The sequence below is a fragment of the Gracilinanus agilis genome, chromosome 1, assembly GCF_016433145.1.
Source record: "Gracilinanus agilis isolate LMUSP501 chromosome 1, AgileGrace, whole genome shotgun sequence".
Taxonomy (NCBI): domain Eukaryota; kingdom Metazoa; phylum Chordata; class Mammalia; order Didelphimorphia; family Didelphidae; genus Gracilinanus; species Gracilinanus agilis.
In genome coordinates, this window is record NC_058130.1 from 694414163 (window position 1) to 694436302 (window position 22140).

General features: G+C 35.1%; 1 protein-coding gene across 1 annotated transcript in view; it reads right to left on the reverse strand.

Moving 5' to 3' along the window:
* The window catches only part of TRAPPC9 (trafficking protein particle complex subunit 9), a 1005189-nt gene that overhangs the window by 501991 nt on the left and 481058 nt on the right, over positions 1 to 22140 (reverse strand). Inside the window, exon 19 of the mRNA XM_044684475.1 lies at positions 6522 to 6664. Coding sequence (XP_044540410.1) covers positions 6522 to 6664 — 143 coding nt within the window. The remainder of the gene's footprint in view (positions 1 to 6521; positions 6665 to 22140) is intronic.

Here is a 22140-nt window from a genome sequence, read left to right on the forward strand (position 1 = left end):
ATAGTTTGCCCATTACCACTATAGAACATTGTCCTTGGCAGGGAAAACAGAAACAAAAAATATTGAGCAATTCTAACATCAGTCATCTATCTTCCGATCCACCTCAAATAGTTGGTACTTTTCCTTTAATTTGTTTTCTTCCAGAACAGCTAAATTAGCCCTTGCTATTTTCTTTAGTTCTCCTTGCCAGACATAGCTCATTTTAGGGGGCTTGGTACATAGAGTATAAGTCTTGAAGTTAGAAGGGTCTGAGTTCAAATACAGCCTCAGGCACTTACAAACTGAGGTGGCCTTGGACAAGTCACTTGACCTCTTTAAGCCTCAGGTTCCTCATCTGTAAAATGTGTACAATAATAACACTTACCTTCTAGGTTGCTATGAAGATCAAATGAGATAACATGTAAAGCACTTCACAAAAATCAAAGCAATCTATAAATGTTAGCTATTATTATTGCAAAATTTAGTACACCTGATATTCTTCTTACTATACTGTACCAGCAATTTTGAAGTAATCCGCTTATAAGAAATAGTCAGAAAGGGACCTTGAAGGTCCTGGGTGACGAAGCCAGAATTGAAGCAAAATGCAAATCAATCCCATCCTCTTTCCAGGGAACTATGTTTCCTCTTGTTACCTGCTCTCACTTCTCATTTCTATCCAATTGTTTAAAAATACCTGGGATGACCTTTCAATGTCCCTTCCAACTCAGAGTCTGTGAATTTAGTTATGATTCTAAGGGACTTCAAGATTACATTGGTTATACAGAGCGGAGCTAGAATCCAAACCCAAGATTTATAACCTAGTACTTGTTCAGTGATAACATGTAGTCATAAAATGTTAAAATACATAGTAGTGTCTAAAATGTCCCAAAATATTTTAAGAGCAACATGAAATGAGGCTTAATTTATACATGTCTAATAGGCAAAACTAAAGAGCTTTCCCCATAAAAAGTGTTAATAAGTATTTGTTGAACTGAAATACATAAAAAAAGAGTTTAGCATCTCAAAAAGAGGGCCTTTCTCAAAGGCCTCTTAATTTATCATTCATTTAAGGAGTAATTTCCTCATTGCTAAAGATGTTCAAGCAATATTATAAACAGAATATATGGGAAATAATAAATCAATTAAACATTGTGAGAATGTATGTTTCTTCCTACTAGGTAACTAAGATCTACCTAAAAGAAACCCAATTCCTCCTTTTATTTCTGAAACATAAATTACCATGAGATTCTTCCCCAAATTAAGCAGATTTTGTCCTACTCTTGGGTTGGGAAATGGAACTGATCCTAGTGGTTGCTTCTAAGTTGTTATTGCAAGGGAAATTATTATTAATGTCAGTAATAGCTATTATCACCTCTATACTACCCTGTGACTATGCTCTAAAACTAGATTTTACTTCAGAAAATAGAAAAGTTGATAACAAATTCTAAGGGGATCAGAAGAAATTGTTCTTCCTAAATGCTCATTGTTCATGGAAAGAAACTTGGACTACTCTTATCAAAATGTATTTCCTAACAATATTACTGATTTGATGTTATTTAAAGTGATTTTAACAAATAATAGAGAACTTTACTTTCTAACTTAGGTGAAGTCTGTGTATTTCTAAAGAGGAATGTTCACAAACTCAAAAAATAATAAAAATAGACTGTCAATTCTTCTTCATTCATCTTCATGAATGACTTATCACATCATATCTTTGCCACTTTAATATATTCACTCATCTATAAAAGTCAAACTCACAGAATCAAAGTATCTCAGAAGCTCAGATTTGAAAGTTACCTCAGATGATTAGCCTCAAAAAGATTAAACAGCAAACTTCTCCAGAATCCCTAACCACTGATCATCCAGCCTTTACTGAAAAGTTCAAGAGAAATATACTGGTTCCAAGGGCAACCAGGTATGCTTTTGGATTTCTCAGATTCTTCAGAAGTTTTTCTTTATAATGAGTCTAAATCTATTTTTCTTCCAATTTCTACTATCTGCTCCTAGTTCTCCTTCTGTGGATAAAGTGAACAGGTCTAAACCCTTTCATGACATCCCTTCACATATTTGACAAAAGCTATAATTCCAATTCACCCACCCCAACCTCCTTTTTGCTAAATCTTTTACTTCTTCATTCTAAATAAACTTAATTTATTCCACAAATTTTCATCTTACTTGCTACAAGCATAATCCTAATTATTCTCCTCTAGAAAATCAGTATCCTTTACAAAATATGGCACCTCAACTTGAACATCCTATTTGAAGTGTCTTCTGATGACCAAAGAAAGTCTAATCACTTCCCTCATTGTGGATACTCTGCCCCCAAGTATGCTAATTAAGACTAAGTTATCTTTGGGGGAGCAGGGAGGCAGGGGCTATCATGTCACACTGTTGTTACATATGGAACAGGAGATAAAGTAAAATTTAAACTCAAGGGTCAGCTGGGTAGCTCAGTGGATTGAGAGTCAGGCCTAGAGATAAGAGGTCTTAGGTTCAAATCTAGCCTCAGACACTTCCTAGCCATATGACCCTGGGCAAGTCACTTTAACCTCCATTGTCTAGCCCTTACCACTCTTCTACCTTAGAACCAATACAAAGCATTGATTCTAAGACAGAAGGTAAGGATTTAAAAAAAAATTTTTAACTCAATTTATTTGCCCTACAAACTGGTTAGTCATGTCTGTATTGTCCTATACTTCTACAGTTGATTTTTTAAACCCATATGTAGGACTTTATATTTATTCCCAGTAAATTTAGTCCTGACACTGTAGCTTAAGAGATAAAAAAAGGGCATCAAATTAAGGAAGACCTGGCTTAAATGCAGGCATCTCACACACTGCCAATATGACTTAATGTCTCAATGCCCAGAGCAACTCTCTAGAGTCACAGAATTTTTTCAGTGAAAGAAAGAATAAATGATAATTCACAGTGAGAGAACAAACAGAAGAATAACAAAGTAGAATGTAGAATTATAAATGCATAATAATTGGAGGTCACTGACTCTGAAAAAAAACAGTTCTTCACTACTCAGTGCTTGATAGTATAATCACATTAAAAGGTAGCAAATTAACTGAGTTTCTTAATGATTATTCTAGGTCATTAATAAAAGGTTAAATTATGTTGAATGTATTTTGACTAAACAGCATGTTATACATTTTATAAAGTGTAATCAAAAAGGCAAAATGAAATAATTTAATATATTTAAAGAGTTCATTTCAGTTATCTGGAAAATTCAATTGCTATAAAACTTTATTCCATTATGATTTTGAATATTGCTTGAACTTGCCTCAGCAAATTTAAAAAATAAAGAACTATTGGGTTCCTATGGACTTTAAAAGTTCTGTGAAATATTTTAGAAGGCAGCATGTTATAATGGAAAGACTACTGGCCTGGGAATCAGGATAATGGAGCTCTAATTCTTGCTATGCTACTAACACTCAAGACCTTTGGCTAAATAATCAGTTCTCTGGGCCTATTTTTCTGATAAATGAAGGTGTTGAACTAGAAGGTTTCTAAAATCATTTCTACTTCTAATCCTGTGTATTCTAAAGTCTCTTCCTTTGAGTTAAAAATTTATGTGTTATGTTTTCTAAAGTGTCTCTCTCAGCTCTAATACTCTATGTCCTAGGAATCTCTAATATTCTGTAAGCATATGGAAGCTAAAATTATAATGTAAACCTAAGCATTAAATTTCAACCTAGAAAACTATAACATGGCCCAGTCTGACAAAACCAACTAATTAAATCTATGCAAGAATAAACATAGCAGAAAGCATGCAACTAATAATATACAATATGACCAACAGATGAATGAACATGAAAGAAAATATCTGACTTTGTAAAAAAGTTATCAGCTAGACAGGGATATTCATTTCTCATCATCAAAGATGAAACTGTTTCAAGAGAATTCATAAGGCATCCTGAGTGGGGCTTTCAGAGTTTCTTGACAACAGACCTATACCCTAGGATAGGATAGCTTTATATAATTTTCAATACTGGAGGCTGGACTGACATGTGACTCAGGTGGCTGGGAGTATAGCTATCAAAAATGAGATTGATTGCATTTGGAGGAGATTCAACCCTGATTAATGTATCCTCTTTCCTCTTCCTCTACAAGGAAGTGGGTTTGGGACTTGCCCTTGCCCTTTTCTAGAACCTTTACAAAAAACCTTTACCTGGAAGATGTTCATCTACCTAAGAGCTAATGTGACTTCAGAAAGGGCCAAATAACAGTTGATGTGGTGCCTGCTGCCCCACAACTAACTCCCGGAGAAATACAAGGAGCAGAACAGAGGTCTGTACAAAACATTCATAAATCTGACCGAGGCCTCTGATATTGTCAGTCGTGAAGGTTTGTGGAAAATTATGGCAAAATTTGGTTGTCCAGAGCAGTTCCACCATTATTGTATGACATATCCCTAATGGCCTATTTGCATGGGTTCTGGATCATGGACAATGCTCTTATGCTTTCCCAGTTACTAATGGAGTGAAGCTGCACTGTGTGTTTGCTCCCACAGTTTTAAGCATGACGTTTCCAGCAATGTTGTCAGACACCTTCAATGATGATGAATTGGCCTGACAACACCAAGAAAACAGAGGTTCTCCACTAGCCGGCACAATCCTATCCAGAGGTAGAACCATTGGATACAACAAATGATGAAATTTTGAATGCTGGAGATAAATTCCTTTACATTGGTAGTATACTTTCCAGGAATGTATACACAGATGAAGAGGAGGATGAATGCATTGCCAGAACTAGCTCATTGCTTAGGAGACTCCAAAAGAAAGTGTGGAAAGAGGAGAGTATATTGGGCTCCTACCAAACTGAAGCTCTATGAAGCCATCATGCTGACCTCATTCTTGTATGCCTGTGAAACTTGAAAAGTCCATACCAGGAAAATGAATCTCTTCCTTTTGAATTGTTATAGGAAGATTCTGAAGATCATCTGGCAAGATCAGGGACCAGACCCTGAGATTCTTTCTTGAGCTGAACTAACAAACATTCAAACTCTACTGCAGAGAGCACAACTCTGATGAGCTGGCCATGTTATTCAAATGCCAAACATACATATGCCTAAAAGATTATTTTATGGAAACTCACACAGAGATCAGAAAAAGTTAGAGAGTATGACATACTGTATTCAGAACTGGTTTTGGAAGGAAGAACACCTGAATTTCACTCCCTTCTAACACACATAGGTTGTATTACTCAGTATAAGTCATTTGATTTCTCAGTGTTCAAGGCAACTCACTAAAACTATGAATGGTAGAATATTTGCTGATGTGCATTGGTAGAGGGGGGCTCTACACTATGACTTCATAAGCCAATTAAAAGATACATTAAAATATATTATTAATGTTACTTTAAATCTGCACAATGATAAACTGCTTGGTAATTATCTCTAAAGTATCTTCTGGTTCTGTAAACATGGGTCTTTTACCTCTACCCTGCTCCTTTGCTGAGGTGGGAAATCCACAGAAGTGGAGCAATACATATATTTTCAGACTTTTTTTTTAATGCACTGATTGGTTTTATTAGGGGGAGAGTTTCTCTTTTTCTCTTCTTTTTGTTTCTTGAAAAGATAGAATTTGTTATGTGGGGTGGCTCTTTCAAATGGAGAAGAACACAAGAAAAAATCCTAATGGCATAAAAAGCAAATGATATCAATAAAATGTTTTTAAATATCTTTGGTCAAAAATATAAAAGACCTCAGAGAATGTTACTGTAAGTGTCCACAGTAATAATAATTATCACTAACATTTATGTAACACATTTAAAGGTTTGCAAGATATCTTAATACATTATCTTGTTTAATACTTAAAACAATCCTGTGTAGATATCAATATTCCCAGGTTAGAATACTGAGGCTTATGTCAGCTCTGGGAGGGGCAAGGGAGAAGAGGAGGGAAAAACACATCAATCATGGAACCATGGAAAATACCCCAATTTATTTAAATAAATAAATAGATTTAAAAGAAACTTTAAGAATACTGAGGCTTAGAGGAAGTAAATGACTTGCGTATCATGACATAGCTGGTAAGTTTGAGAGAAGGGATTTAAACCTGGTCTCTTTAATTCTAAATCTAAGAGCTTTTTCAATTAGACTACACTGTGTTTTGTTTATCAGTCACTGGACTGGGATCTTCAAAACTACTCCAAATGAAGGACAAAATTCTTTAATGGCACCCCTCTCTACTTTGCACAAGCTATACCTACTCTCTGCCTCCTTAAATTTCTCATAGATCATCTATGGACCCTACCTCACCCACCCCACCCCCACCCTCACTCCTGTCCCTGTCATTTTTTTTCTCATTCTTGATTACTTATTTGAAGTTTGTAATGGCCAATGGTACACTGCTAAAGGACTGGCACTGGGTGGTTTCACTTTATACCAGGGTCTAAAATAGTACAAAACAAACAGCAGGCACTTAATAAATATTTGTTTATCAAATTGGAACAACCAGAAAATGGTTATAATATGCTATTTAACAGAAAACTATACATGACTAAGTTAATAAGAAAACACAAAGAGCTAAGGTTACCTTGTTGCAGGCAATGTACTGACTCGGGTGAAAAACACAGATGGCTCAGCTTCCACATGAATTCCCAAGGAGAGGTTCCTGTAATATCCATCAATGTGGCCCGGGCCCCCTGAGTACTTAAAATTCAGGATGGCTTCTAGTGTCTAGAAGAAAAAAGAAATCACCCCCAAATTAAATTTAAATTAGTAGTTAAATAGATGATTAATGCTATCCCTTCCGGATGTTGAAATATTATAGATAAGATGTAATTTGAAATTTTTTCTTCATTGCATCAGAATTTCCCAGTTGGAAAACCTAGGCTAATTAAGCATTGGCATGACTCCCCACCTTCCCTCTCTATAAGACACAATCTTAACTCTATATCTGGGCCCAAAGGTAGAGATCACTGATTAACTCAAGAAATGCTTTGACATTCTCCAAATACTATGAAAAAAATTATGAAAATCCAAACAAACATCTGGTGAGCTTTACTTTCTTTCTTTGGAGGGAGGTATTAAGTAAATTAAACAAACAAACAAAAATCCCTATTTCAAAATCTATGATCTTCTGCTACATGGCAAACCAACAGAACATAATAGCATCAGAAGACTGGAATTCAAATCTCAACTCTACCACTACCAACACTATCACCACCACAAAATAAAAAAAACAATATTTATCAAGTACCTAATATATAAGGAAAATTGCCCTGAGCATCACTGGAAACACAATGGTTAGCTAAACCATTGTCTCTGTACTCATTGAGTTTACAGTCTAGTAGGAGATCAATAAACACTGGTAACTATAATATGTGATATTATAAAAGTACACTGTAAAATATTTTATCATATGTAAATATATCCTATTTTAATAGGCCTATGGAGAGAAAAGAACTTCTTCCCTTGGTAAAGCTTTCCATATTTAATCATCACTGTCATAAAGTTCTTACTCAAAGTGCACCTAAAACTCTCACACTGTAGCATATATTTGAAGGTGATCTATGTGTTTTATTTGATTTACCCACATAACTGGGAGTTGGGTGTTTTTCAGGAATGTTCACGAATTTTGAGGATTTGCAAGTGCCTTATCCCAAAGAAATTATTCAGAATTTACTTCACATTCACATCTATGTGTATGTGTTGTTTCACCCAGTAGATTGTAAGCTCCTTGAAAGAAAGGACCATTTCATTTCTTCTTTATATTCCTAGTGCCTGGCACCTAGTAGGAGCTTAATAAATGTGAATTCAATGAACAATTAAAGCAACAAAATGTTGTTTAAAGGCAGAGGTGTGAAAGTCAAAAATAAATGAGAAACTCAAGAAAGGTTGCATGGAAGAGGTGACAGTCGATTTTCTCAGAATTTGGCATTGATCTCAAGTTGGCTAGATTTATGCCTAAATGGGTCATCTTCTGGGGACCACAGACTCACAGAATTTATTGCTGGAAGATAATTTAGAAATATCAATTTCAAGTCTGTCATACACATGAGAATACTAAAATTCAGAAAGATGAAGTGACTTTTCCAATATCACACACAGGTAGTAATTAGTCTGGCCAGGATTGGATACCAAGTCTTCTGACTTTGAATATGGTAGATTGCACTATGTAACACTATGTCCAACATGGTATTGTATTTTCAGGATTTCTAAGTAGTATTCCAGACTCTCATCCTAACATGATTCATCCTTCTTATTAATGCCCATATCACCTTCAACAGGGACCAAGGACTCATTTCCAATTAAAGATAAAGCTTCTAATGTAACCCCCAATGAGAAATTCTGTTAATTTTCCATTTATCAGCATGTAAAGGGCTCATATGATTCTTTTCCATGAGAGTTTTGACTTAGATAGGCAGAGGAGAAAAGACAAAGAGAGTATGGGAGTATCACTGAGGAAAGGAAATAATGAGAACAGGAAAACTGTGGGTCTTGAAAATAAAAATTAATAAGGACATAATTTTATAAAAAGTGTTGTATTTTTATTTTTGCTCTTAAGTATTTTTATGCTCATTCTTCTATCATTTCTCTGTCCCATTTCTCCAACTCAAAAATTCTCCAAGGGCAGAAGACATATATTCTATATATTCTGGAATAGCAACACTAAGAACTGGCATTCATAGAATACTTTAACTCTGGGAAAGTATTTTCAAAGAGTACTAGATTAGGAGTCAGATAACGGGTTCACATCCTAGTTCCAACTTCCTTGACCATTTTGAGCTTAAATATTCCCATTTGTAAAATGAAGGAGGCATATTTGATTATCTTTCAAGACAAGCAGGAAAGTCAGGGATTCTTTTCATCATTTTACAGAAAAGGAAATTAAAACTCTAACAGGTAAAATGACTTGACTAGGGTCTCAGAGAAATGACATAATTTGAAATCAAACCCACATTTTCTGACTTCAGGTTCACACTGCATCATTGCTCCTCTTAATTCCCAGGATGGTTTAATGACCACAGTTCACATTTCTGTAATAATTTAGAATCTCACAGTGCTTTCTTACAATAACCCTGTGAGGAAGCTAAAGTAAATATTATTGTTCCCATTTTATTGATGAGGAGACTTTAAACTCAGGATAAGTGTCTCATAACAACCCAACTACTGTATGATTTCTAAGTGTGGGCTCTCTTTCCACATCTGCTAATCTAGGAGAAAAAGAAAACACAATTCACCCAGATTCAGAGGACAATACAGCCACAGCAGCACAGCTGAATACCACTGGTGCATTTCTCATCCCTCATAACCAAATGCTAAAAATCACAGAACCATGAGCATGAGCTGCACAAGTTTAGACAGCTGACACTGCCTTCAACAAATGTGTCACTTCAGCCAGAACATCCACATCTGATTGAAAATCTGATGATACCTTCTGCCCCTGTGCATTCAGGGTTTAATATTCAGTCAAACCTTTCAAGGAAGAAGGCGTAAGGTTGTTTTATAGTGAAATTTTGTCATTGATTTCCTTCTTCCTAACTTGTAATAATGCAGGCAGATGCAGTGATTTTTTTTAATTATCAGATTGTGATTGCAGGTAGGGGGGTTACAATCAGTGAATGAAGAGGGAGAGGAGAAATTCTTATCCTTCATATATTGATTTCATAAAACCAGAGTGTTAGCAATAGAAAGGACCTTGGAACAAAGGATGTCAGAAATGAAAGGATCCCATAGAACTGAGAATATGTGAAATGGAAAAGATGTTAGAGCACAGAGCATAGAATGTTTAGGGTTTGAAAGGACATTAAAGATCCTCTTTTCCAATAAATATATGCATTTTAAAAGTAGGTTAAGGGGGTAGCTGGGTAGCTCAGTGGATTGAGAGTCAAGCCTAGAGATGGGAGGTTCTAGGTTCAAATCCGGCCTCAGACACTTCCCAGCTGTGTGACCCTGGGCAAGTCACTTGACCCCCATTGCCCACCCTTAACACTCTTCTACCAAGGAGCCAATACACAGAAGTTAAGGGTTTAAAAAAAAAGTAGGTTAAGATGGGAAACAAAGCTAATTAGTGGTTATTCAAGGATAAAATAATTTTCCTTATATCAAACCTAAATCTACCCATCTATAATTGCCACCCATTGGTCCAGGTTCTGCCCTCTGGAGACATACAAAAGAAGTCTATCTTTCACACACAAGTTCTTCAAATACTTGTTGCCCTTTTCTTCATGTTAAATATGCCCAGTCTTCCATCAATACTTTTAGACATGTTTATAATGTTAGTGTCAGGGCCAGGACTCAAACTCAGGTCTCCTAGCTCCTAGAATATGAAAGAATCTTTTCATTACAATACATATGTCTTGGTTTCTAATCAAGATTCTATGTACTTAACTTATGAGAAGAAATTATATTTCTCTTCCCTCAAAATCTTATAATCATGATGTGAAGTAGAAAGATGAGGACAGTATTATAAAGTAAGACTTGTAGAAGGACTCTGATTTTACCTACTGGGAAAAACTGTATATGTATTTTTGCTTGTTCTTTGTTTCCCCCCAAAACTACAGGACAACTTGGATCAATCTGTGAGGAAAGCCAATCTAATACAACCATATTTATGGAAAGCCTAACATCATCATTACTGGCACAATGAAAGTTTGACTGAATTAGAGGAATAGTACCTCACAGAAAACAAAGCCTTATTTATTGATTTTTCAAAACCATCAAAGAGCAGAAACAGAAAAGTTGTTTTTGTTTTTTGGTTTTTTTCAAGCCATTTATGAGAAGGCAGTATAGTAGAAAGAATGGAAAGAATCCTGAGTTTTGGTTCTTCTTTGTTTTTTTATTCATGGGACCTAGGTTTATATATCAGCTATTTTGCATTATGGCTTCAAAAGAAGTAATTTCCCCCTCTCTGGGTATCTTTCTTCATTTATAAGATAAAGGGGCTGGACCAGTTGATCTCTTAGGTCTCTTCCAACTCTAAAATCCTGTAATCCTCAGAGCTTGTGTAGGAGGAAGGAGTACAGTGGAAATCAACTGACAAATGACTGTAAAACATTTTGACAACAGAAGGTGATACCTAAGTATCAAGGAGGAGCACAAATAAAGGGATTGAGTCTGTGTTTTCATTCTTCCTGAGTTGGTTGCTTCTTGACACTCTAGAGAATGAAGAACAGAAGATGTAATTACCAAGAAACGTATCGTTCTAATTTATAAAAATCACACTGGGAAGAAAGAGATTTTGTGAAGTTATTGAATCTATTTCTTGCTTTTCCTCCTCTCTAAAATAATGAAATAAAAAGCCTGTCTAGCTTCAATAAATTAGAATATTTTAATAAAACCACAGGAAGGACTTGAAGGCAGAAGGTTGTTTTGCTTTTTTCCCCCATCATAAAGTAATGAGTATCTGTGCACTAATCTGTCACAAACCCGCTATTTCCATGCAGACATTCAACTTCTTATTTTAAAAGAAAAGAAATAGAAAACCAGCACAAACTGGTATTTAGAGTTTTTAAAAAACCAAATTTGAGGTTATAAAGGAGATTTTATTTTTTCACAAATGATCTTACACCGAAGACCATCTTCTGAAAGGTGAAGGTAACCTTGGGTTTTCCAATGTTATGTGTTAGAATATAAGCTCCTTCAAATCCTACCAGTTCAATTCAAGACATATAAGTGCCAATGCTGAGAAGGTCCTGGACCCTGCCCTAGTAAAAAACACATATGAAAAGTGGAAACGTCCTTTACTTTCAGGGAGTTGACAATTTAATAGAGAAAAGATAAGTAAATAAATGGACATAAGACAAAATAGAGTAAGATAGGTCCAGAAAACATGCTTTATGAAAATTTTAGGTGGGAGAGATCATTTGTAGCTATCATGAAGAAGCCTCTCAACTGTGCTATGAAAGAAGAGAAGAATTTCAGTGCTCATTGAAAGTAAGAATATTATAGGTATGGAAGACAACACAAGAGAATACATGAAGGAAGAAAATCAAGGTAATATGAAAGAAAGCAAGATCAACTGTTCTATGCAACAAAGGCAGCATAAATGAGAAAAACAAGAAGGTGGCATAAAAGGGGAGCTAGATTCCAGACAAAAGGAGCCACATGGGGTAATGCACCACCCCTAATGGCTTTAGACCTCCTTCAGTACAACATCCTGCTTTTCAGAAAGGAACCAGTAAGAAGATGCTGATGAGGGAATAGCAGGTAGAATGTGAGCCAGTTATGATTTTAAAGAAATAAGGTTTAAAACATGTAAAACAATTCAAATTGCCATGAAAACTTACAGCATATATTAATATAATAGAAGGAGCCTTAGGATTAGAATCCGAAGATAAAGACTGGAGCTGTAGTATATTCTTTCTAGGTATTTTGGCAATGAAAGTGGGGATATGGGATATGAGACAAAAGCTTATGCGGATGCCAGGGTCAAATGAAGGTATTTTATTTTTGTTTTTCCCAAGTATCAAGCAAGATGGTGGGCAGCAGAGAAAGATGCAATATATATGGAAGGGAGAGAAGATAAATACAAGAAAGAATGACTGATAGGCAAGTTCTAATAAGAAACCTAGGTGGTATGATACTGAGAACACATTAAGAGGGGTTAGCTCTGCATGTTATAGTTCACCCAATGAGTTACCTATCTGCTCAGAAGAAAATTGTATGCTATAGTCTTAATTTTCTTACTAAATTGAGGGGAAGGCCACTTGTTGAAAGAAAATAAAAGATTTTAGAGCTTTGAGAAGAGAAGAAAAGGTTTAGAATAGCCACTGAAAGGAATCAGACCATCAATAAATGAAAAATAAGTTTTTCAATCCAGCAATGAAAGCCCAACAGAGATGAGATAACTTGAATTTTTAGTGGACACAAATCAGCATAGTTATATAATATCCTCCATAGACATTTAATAGCTCAAGAATATGAGTTAGAAAGGTAGATTGTAGAAAATCCAAGATTGAGAATTAGTAATACGTAAGTAGCAAAAGGATAAAAGTGAAAAATAGTCAAGGATGAAGGACAATGTGTAACAGTAAATTGGTGCAATGGATAGAGTAGGTACTTAGATTGAGGAAGAGCTGATTTCAAATCCTGCCTGATATTTCCTAGCTATATAGCCCTGGGCAAATCATTTAACCTTGGCTTGAGTTTCCTAATTTGTAAAATAGGGAAGTAAAAGGGGAAGAGAATAAGCATTTGCCAAGGGCCTACTATATGCCAACCCCAAATAATGAGGGTGGATATATAGATAGGAGTCATATGAGTAGAGATGATAATTAATTCCAAAATATTCTGAAATTATTCCCTTTTTATTTAATAAAGTAAGGTTTTAAATGTGGTAGGAATAATAACTTCAGTTTGATCCACTTAGTAACTTTAAATTTAAGGTACAAAAGTTCAGTCCCTGGTTGGTAGCCATAGGATTTGGTGTGGCGCCAATTTCCAGTGAATGTGATTCTAACAGTTTGTATTTAAGGTCAGTGAAACATTAAAATGAAAATAATGCCATTACTTTCCACTTAATTAGCACTTTAGGAAAAAAAAGAGAACAGTTTCTCAGTGCTAATTAAGCCTTATAAATGTCAGGTAAGTACAAATTAAAATGTTCCAACTAAAATACCATACCTACAATAATATAAAAGAATGATCAATAGCAGTCTTCATCCAAATTTTTACTAAAGAAATATTCAAATCACCAGATTTCCTGTTTAGGTTAAAGGCAATGCAAGAAAGCTCATATATATGAAGTGAGTCTGATGTAGCTCTAAGAACTAATCTTTAAGATGGTGATTTCTAATCCTTAATATTCAATATTAAGGAAAGTATTAGCACCAAAAATGAATATTGGAGTGTGAAAGGCCTTTAGAACATAGAATTTTATTATAAAGAAATTTGGAGTTGGAAGAGAATCACCAAACTCGAAATTGCAAAGTATCTCAGAAGTCATCTAGTCCAACTTGGAGAGAAATTTCCTCTACTAAGTTGTTGTAAGTGGTTGCCCAGGATATCTTAAACTAGGCCTCCACTAAAAGAGAACCCATTAGCTCTTAAGACAAACCAATCACCTATATGTAGTTCTATTAGTTAGGAAGTTTTTTTTCTATATCAATCCTAAAATAATGTTAGCACATCAAACATAAAGAATAAAAGGAATATTAAAATATAGAGCATCAAAGCTGAAAGTATCTGTAGAACACAGAACAAAGAATAGCAGAATTGGAGGGATTTAGAACATAAAACAATGTCAGAAATGGAAGATACTTTAGAAAATAAGATGCTGAAGCTAAAAAGAACCTAGAACATAGTATAAAAATAACATAGTATTTTTGGAATGAAAAGGATCTTGTGTAAAAGGATAATAAATTTGAAAGAAATCATCTCGGGCTCTCAGACCAGAGCCTGCCTTCAAATAGTCTGTGGATTAAAAGAGAAGGGAGGAAATTCTATATAGTTTTTCTAAACAATCTTTAATTCTTCCTAGGTGACAATAACAAGGGTAGGGTGAGAAAGAAATTTTTCCAGAGACAGATGAGTGTACAAAAGCCAAAAGTCATAGAGCCATAAATCATTATGGAAGGAAGATAAATAAGATATTTAGTTCAACAACGACATTTAACAGGCCAAGCTGCCAACAAAGGAACAGAAGAACCATTAACAACAAAAGCAAAGCAGTCTGACAACATTAAACAATGACAAAAGGCCCTCTCTCTAGGTATTTAAGTAACTTCACTGAATATCACTGAAAGATAGCAAATTACAGTATCTGTTAACTAAATAACTATGAGTTTTAAGAAAAGATTAAATTGTATACAATCTTATGTGGTACATTTTAGAAAGATTTCAAACAAAATGGATGAAATAATGTTTTGGCACGAAAAAAAATTTTTTTTTGGAAATTCAGTTATGAGTTCACTCTTTAGTAATTACAAGTGATTATCCAATCTGTTGCCAAGTCCTATAGATTTTACTTTTGAAACATATCTCTCATATGATCTCCCTTTTCACTTTTGACACTCTATCTTGGTGCAGGTTCTCAGCACTACAGACTAACTATCACAGTAGACTTTTGGTTGTTCTCCCAGGGTCAAGATCCTCATTTGTCAAATGATCTTCCTAAAAATGCAGATCTAGCCATATAATTCACCCTATCCATTCACAAAAGTTCATTGGTTCCCTATCACCTCTGTGAAAAAAACTATAAAATAACTGTTTTGCATTCAAATCTCTTTATAACCTAGCACCCATTTACCTTTATAGTCTTCTCATTCTTTATTTCCTGCCACATATATCATCTAATAACAGAGATCTCTTTGCTATCCTCAAGCAAGATACTCTATCTTTCAGCTTTGGGCATTTTCACTGGCAATCACCTTTGCCTAGAATTCTCTCTCTCTTCCTCTCCGTCTCTTTGCTCCACTTTACATCCCAAATAAATTCTCATCTTTCATGTATAGCCTTTACCAATCTCCCTTAATATTACTGCCTTTCCTCTGTTAATTATTTCCAATTCATCCTGAATATATCTTCTTTGTTGATTGTCTGTTGCCTCCCTATTTAGACTCTGAGCTCCTTTGAGAGTAGGGACTGTACTCTACCTTTCTTTGTATCTATCCCCAGTGATAAGATCACAATAGGTGTAAAATAAATGCTTGTTTACTGACAGAAAATGATGACAATGACGATAAACAATGCACAATTGTATGTGAGCTTACAATGTACAAAGAGCTTTCCTAATAACAACTCTATCAAATAGTAAAAATATTATACTCATTTTACATTTAAAGAAACTAAGGCTCACAAGAAGTGAAGGTTAATGTAGCTAGAAATTACTTTTCTATGACAAAACTAGACTGTAGAAAATAACTGATCATTTTCTTGGATATTCACACTTACTCACATATAAATAAAGACAATCTCATTCAGAGAAGGTAGGAGTTGAAAGTGGTCATCGAGATAATTTAGTTCAAACTTGTCATTTCCCCCTAAGGAAAATAATATAACAAGGTAATTACAAAGAAAACACTGACATCTAGTCCCAAGTTCATCCATCATTATCTTCACTTTAGTGATCTTTCCCTGCATGCCTCCTTGGTATTACTACTCTTTCTCTCTTGGACCTTTATATTCCATCTCAGACTCTAAAATTTTAAGAGACTTTAAAAGACCATCAAGTCCAGTGGTGTCATACTTCACATGAAGAAACTGAGGCACACTAAAAAGAAATGCTTGACTGTTCAAAACTCACAAAATTAACAAGCAGCAGCGACCAGACTGGAACTTAGATGTTTGCTCTTCAGTTCATTATTCTCTCAGACCATGCTATATTGCCATCAGACAAGAGAAGAATGGTAAATTTGAGTGGAAACTCAAAATATCACACCCAAGCCTAGGTATATTTGGGTAAATCCTGAGATGCATGACACACAAAAAAGAAGGAATTCTAGCTCTCTGGAGAATCACCTGAGAGGTAGAACTATTGACTTTCAGGACAAGATTTTAAATTCAATTAAATCATCCTGCTGACTTTTCTTGTATACATGCCTATAAGCCTGGGACAGGGGGAAGTTATGGTCTTAATAAATTTAATAAAACACAAAATAAATTCTAGATTAAATTATGCTGTACTGATTTATTAGCAATCAGCAGAGCTGTACTTATATTCATACATTGTTACAAGCATTAGGCAATTAGTAAATTTTCCATTTATACTCATTTGGTAATGAGAATCACTATCTGCCTACATTAAGTAGCCTTGCAGATGTTGCTTATGGAAAATGTCAAAGGACTAAACTTAAGTACCATCTTAGACTCAGATTGTGACTTCCTGAAATATATGTGCAGGCCTTCCAGAGCCATATAATTAAAATTCCAAGGAAGAATAAATACTAGCATGCCATTGGTAAAGGAACACACTGGGAACAGGACAGAAATGCAAAATGACCCACTCAAAAGAACTGAAAACTCCCATTAACAAAGCTAATACATGGTACCAAATGACTCAATAGCATGACTAATATATCACTGGTGAAGTTACATAAACGTTTGATTATATGTTTCAAACATAAGAGATCTTCAAAGGACAATAAATTAAGGTAATATCTATAAACTGTTGATTTAAAATCAATGGCAATACAGGAGGTATAGTATAGCATAAAGCAAAGATCAACAAGTTTTGAGTCAGGAGTGACCTAGGTTAGAATCTTAGCTTGAATACCAACTGGGTACCTTGAGAATTTAATTTATCCTTTCTGAGTTTGAGTTTCTTTATATGTAAAATGAGGATACTACACTGCCTGCCTTGAAGACTTATGAGAAAAGAGCTTTTTAAGATTATTTTTTTATTTTTTTAAACATTTATTAATATTCGTTTTTAACATGGTTACATGATTCATGCTCCTACTTTCCCCTTCACCCCCTGCACTCCCCCCACCCATGGCCAATGCACATTTCCACTAGGTTTTTTGTGTTTTGTTTTTTTTTTTTTGGTGTTGGGCACAATGTATTGTAAATACATAATCTTTTTTTTTTAATTTAAACATTTATTAATATTCATTTTTTTAAACCCTTAATCTCGGTGTATTGTCTCATAGGTGGAAGAGTGGTAAGGGTGGGCAATGGGAGTCAAGTGACTTGCCCAGGGTCACACAGCTGGGAAGTGGCTGAGGCCGGGTTTGAACCTAGGACCTCCTGTCTCTAGGCCTGACTCTCACTCCACTGAGCTACTCAGCTGCCCTTAATATTCATTTTTAACATGGTTACATGATTCATGCTCCTACTTTCCCCTTCACCCACCCGCACTCCCCCCACCCATGGCCGATGCACATTTCCACTGGTTTTGTCATGTGTCCTTGATCAAGACCTATTTCCAAATTGTTGGTAGTTTCATTGGTGTGGTAGTTTCGAGTCTACATCCCCAATCATGTCCACCTCAACCCATGTGTTCAAGCAGTTGTAGAAAAGAGCTTTTTAAAAAACACATAGGGCTGTCTATGAGCTAATGTTAATGGAAAGAACAAGGCCCCTTATCATTCTGGGCATGAGTGTCTTCATCCATAAAACAAAAGGGTTTCACTTGATGAACTCAAAAGATCTGTCATGCAACAGTCTTTGTTTAAACCTTCTTTGTTAAAAAGTTCCTTCCAGTTTGAACAGTGAATGTTCTAACATTCATGTTCTGAGATCCTTTTCTATCCAGCATTTCACTAAGTGCCCTTGAATGAGTCCTAATACCCAATCTCACATAAAGTCACTGATGACTCATTTCCTCAGTGATAACTTTTTTCCTCAGATGAGAAAGGTCTTATCACCAGAGTCCAAGAAACTTAAAGCATATCCATAGGACATCCCTTACAAATAGTTTGGGGGAATGAAGTCCATCATTAATGGGCACAGCTCTTCATAGTGATTCCTGTCTAAGATGACTACTGTTCAGTTTTGGGCCTTTCCATCTCGTGTTAACATCTATGACTTTAAATTCTTGTGGTTTTATCATTTTATTGACCTCTATTATTAGATCTCTATTCTCTCCAGTACTTCACTTTTCTAACATGAGTTTGTATTCCTTGCTTAATATCTGTCAGTCTCAATCTTTCCCATGAAATTCAATTATAGAGTTCCAGCTCCCAGATAGTTCTACCTGCCTGGGCCAGGACCTTAAGCTCAACATGCCTAAAATTAAACTCACCATCTTCGCCACTAAATCTGTTACTGCCTCCCAAAAATAAAATCTCAAGCAATGGCACTATCGTCTTTGCAATTCAAACTTACACACACCCAGTCCTAAAACCTTAGATTTGTTCTTACTTCTCCTTCCTCATACCTCATGCTACCCCTATTACTCCCAACTAACTAATGAATCTCCACAGTCAGTATGGAGAATTGGACCTGAGTTCACTTACTACCTCAGACCCTTTGCTAGATGTATAAATTTACACAAGTCATTTGACCTCTAACAATTTCAGGATCTTCATTGATAAAATGAGGGAAATAAAAATAGCCTCTACTTCACAAAGTTGTTGTGAAGACTCTATAATATTGTGAAAAAATTGTGTAAGGGATTCAGACAGCATGTAACGGTTAATTGTAGGAATTGAATGAACCACATTGACTTCATCTTGTGATTTAATTCTGGAGTCAGTTTAGTTCCCTTTCTATTCAATTATGAGCTTAGTCCAAATTCTGTCCTTTGAGAAAACATTATTCAATTGTGGGAATTGGGAAAAAAACTATTGCATTGTTTGACACTAGAAAAGTCTCCCCCTATATTTGAGGTACAGGCTTAAACTGAGGAAGGAGCTTGGTCCAGATTTGTTAGGAAATTGACATGCATTGCTTAATAAATTGAAGCTCAGAAGAGCAAATCTTTTCTTCAATTATTTCACCTTTTGCTGGTGACAACAGATGTAAAGGACTTAGCGAACCTTATCACAATACATAAATATAAGCTTTTACTGAACCTATACAATCATCTCTTACATTCATACCCTTTCCTCTTTTCTCCTTGTCACACACAGGTTCAAGACATCACTTCTCACCTAAATAGTTTTCTGAAAATAGATCTATTTAGCTAACTAAAATTTCTTTCTTCATATGTAGTGTCTTGACACAGAGTCTGCCATTTGACATGCTTACCTTGGACATCTTCATCTGAACATATAGGCACTTCATATTCAACATGCATAAAACTAAAATTCATCATATCTTCCCATCCCCTTTGGGGTGGGGAAAGAAACTTGATTATCCTCCAAATCAGAGCCTTTATTCTTTTAAATCACATCTTTGACTCTCCCAATTCACTTTTTCCTTTTTTAATAATTCCTAATGATTCTACCACATTTTCATGGCTGTTGTATGTATCTAAATCTGTTACTAGGCTGCCAAGAAATCTTAAATTACTCCCTATTCCATATAAGAAGACAAAACATAAACTCTATCCTGGCTTTTAAGGGTTAGCCACCTTCCTTACCCAAGATTTATCCAATTGTAAACTCTAACTTGCAATTCTAGCTCTATTTCTTAGTATTTATTTTGGGGCATTCTATTCTCCAGTCCAGCTGAACTATTTACAAGCTCTTCTCTAAGTGCTTTCTTCCCTTTCTTACCTCTTTATGCCTACATATCATATCTGCCATACTAGAAGTAGACCATCTTGGTATCCCTACCATTTGTTATAGTTCTCTCCTCAATTTTCTCATAGCAATTTTTCTATACTTCTCCTCTGAATCTATCTCACTCTCCTTTGTATACTATCTATTTCTGAAATATATATTTTCCCTCCTTATATTATAACCTCGTTGAGAAAGGAGCCTATATTACATCTACTTTTGTATCTCCAGAATCGAACATAGTGCTTCACAAAGAATAAATGCTAATTAAGTTTTTTAAACAAAATTAAATGGTCAGCACCAAAGAAGGCAAACCATTATCATGTCAACACATGAAACCACAAATCCTAATTTTCTTTAAAAAATTATATATATATATATCAAATATATATATATATATATATGAATCACTTTTCATAATCACTCAGATATGCTGGGTTTCTTTAGTGCAGGGATAGCTACACTGGAATGGATACTGGATTTGGATACATTTGTCTTAATACTAACTGTTGCTAAATACCTGAGACTTTGCCAAATGCTTTCCCCTCTTTAGACTTTAGTTCCCCTGAATAGAAAATAAGGAGGTTGAATTAGATTATCTTTAATTCATTTCAACAAACCAAATGTTAATTATTTGCTATGCACAAGTTCCTATGCTAGCTAGGAACTGGGGATTCAAAGACTTTTTTTAAAGACTATAATCCTTACCATCAATGACCTAACAATCAAATAGGGACTTAAATATGATACTGAGTAAAATATGACTCGACCAAAATGCCACAAAAAGTTATGATGGAAGAAATCTTTTTCAGAGAACAAGTAAGAAATAGGAAACAAGTAAGAAGATATGGTACTAAGCTCAACTTTGAAGAAAAGTGCTATAATACATGGCAATGAGAAGGAAGCGAATTCCAGATGGGGTGATGGCCTACATAAATGCAGAGAAGCAGGAAATAGCAAGATAAAAATCAGGGAACACTTAATATTTTATTCTTACTAGAATCAATGGGCATCAAGGCAAGATAAAGTTCAAAAGACAAGTTGGAGGCAAATTGTGGATTAAAAGTTCAGCCAAGGAATTTGTGTTTTATCCTAAAGGCAATGAGAGAGGCACAAATGACTTTTGAACTGGGAAATGATGTAATCAGGTTTGTAAAATAAGACAATTAATCTAGTAGCTATGTGAAGAATGCTTTGAAAAGGGAAGATGGGAAGCAGGGAAACAAAATAGTCAAAGCAAGCTGGAAAAAAGTTTTGAAATTTAATGATGGAATTAAAAGTGGAAGAAAAAAGGGCAGATTCTAGAGAAAGCATTAGAAATATACATTTGGAAGTTATCCTCACAGAAGTGTCCAAGAAGCCACAAAGTAGATGAAATCACCAAGGCAAATTGTGTGGGGAAATAAAAAAGAAGAGGACTGGGTTTAGGATAGACCTTCAGTGGCTTACTCAGTCATAAAACAAAAGAAAGGTGAAAAATAATAAAGAAAAAAGGAAAAGAACAGTCTCTAATATCAGCCTTAGCTCTTAGCTAAAGTTCCTAACATTCAATGTTCTCTTCCAGCTTTAACATTATATGTTCTGCATTGTAAGGTCCCTTACAGTTCAATCATTTTAAACTCTCAAGTCCATTTCATCTTTAATAGTCTATAATTGTGTAATTCCTACCTAAACACTGTTGTACCTTCATTAAATCCCTAGCTTCTCTATGACTTCTGAGTATTCAAATATAACAACAGCAAAGCTATTCCTGGGCATGTCAACCTTATAGGCATTATGATGCTTTTCTCTGATTGCAATAGAAGTAAAATACTATTTTCATTCATTTAAACTGAATTGGTTGAGATTCAATTATAGCTTAACCCTCTAGAAATTCATAGAAACATGAAGCAACTCCAAAAATATTCAATTCTGCTCCAGGAAATAGTTGGGGGCTCGGTTTTGGAGCTGGCACTACACCTAACAGGATGGGAAAAAATCTCATTTTTCTGAGATGTTCATGCTGCTGAAAGGGTCGTCTGAGACCTGGTTGGCTATAAATTAGCTCCCATCTCTATTCTTGTCAGTTTCAGCTTTCTTCAACAACAAATCAGAACCAGGAACATG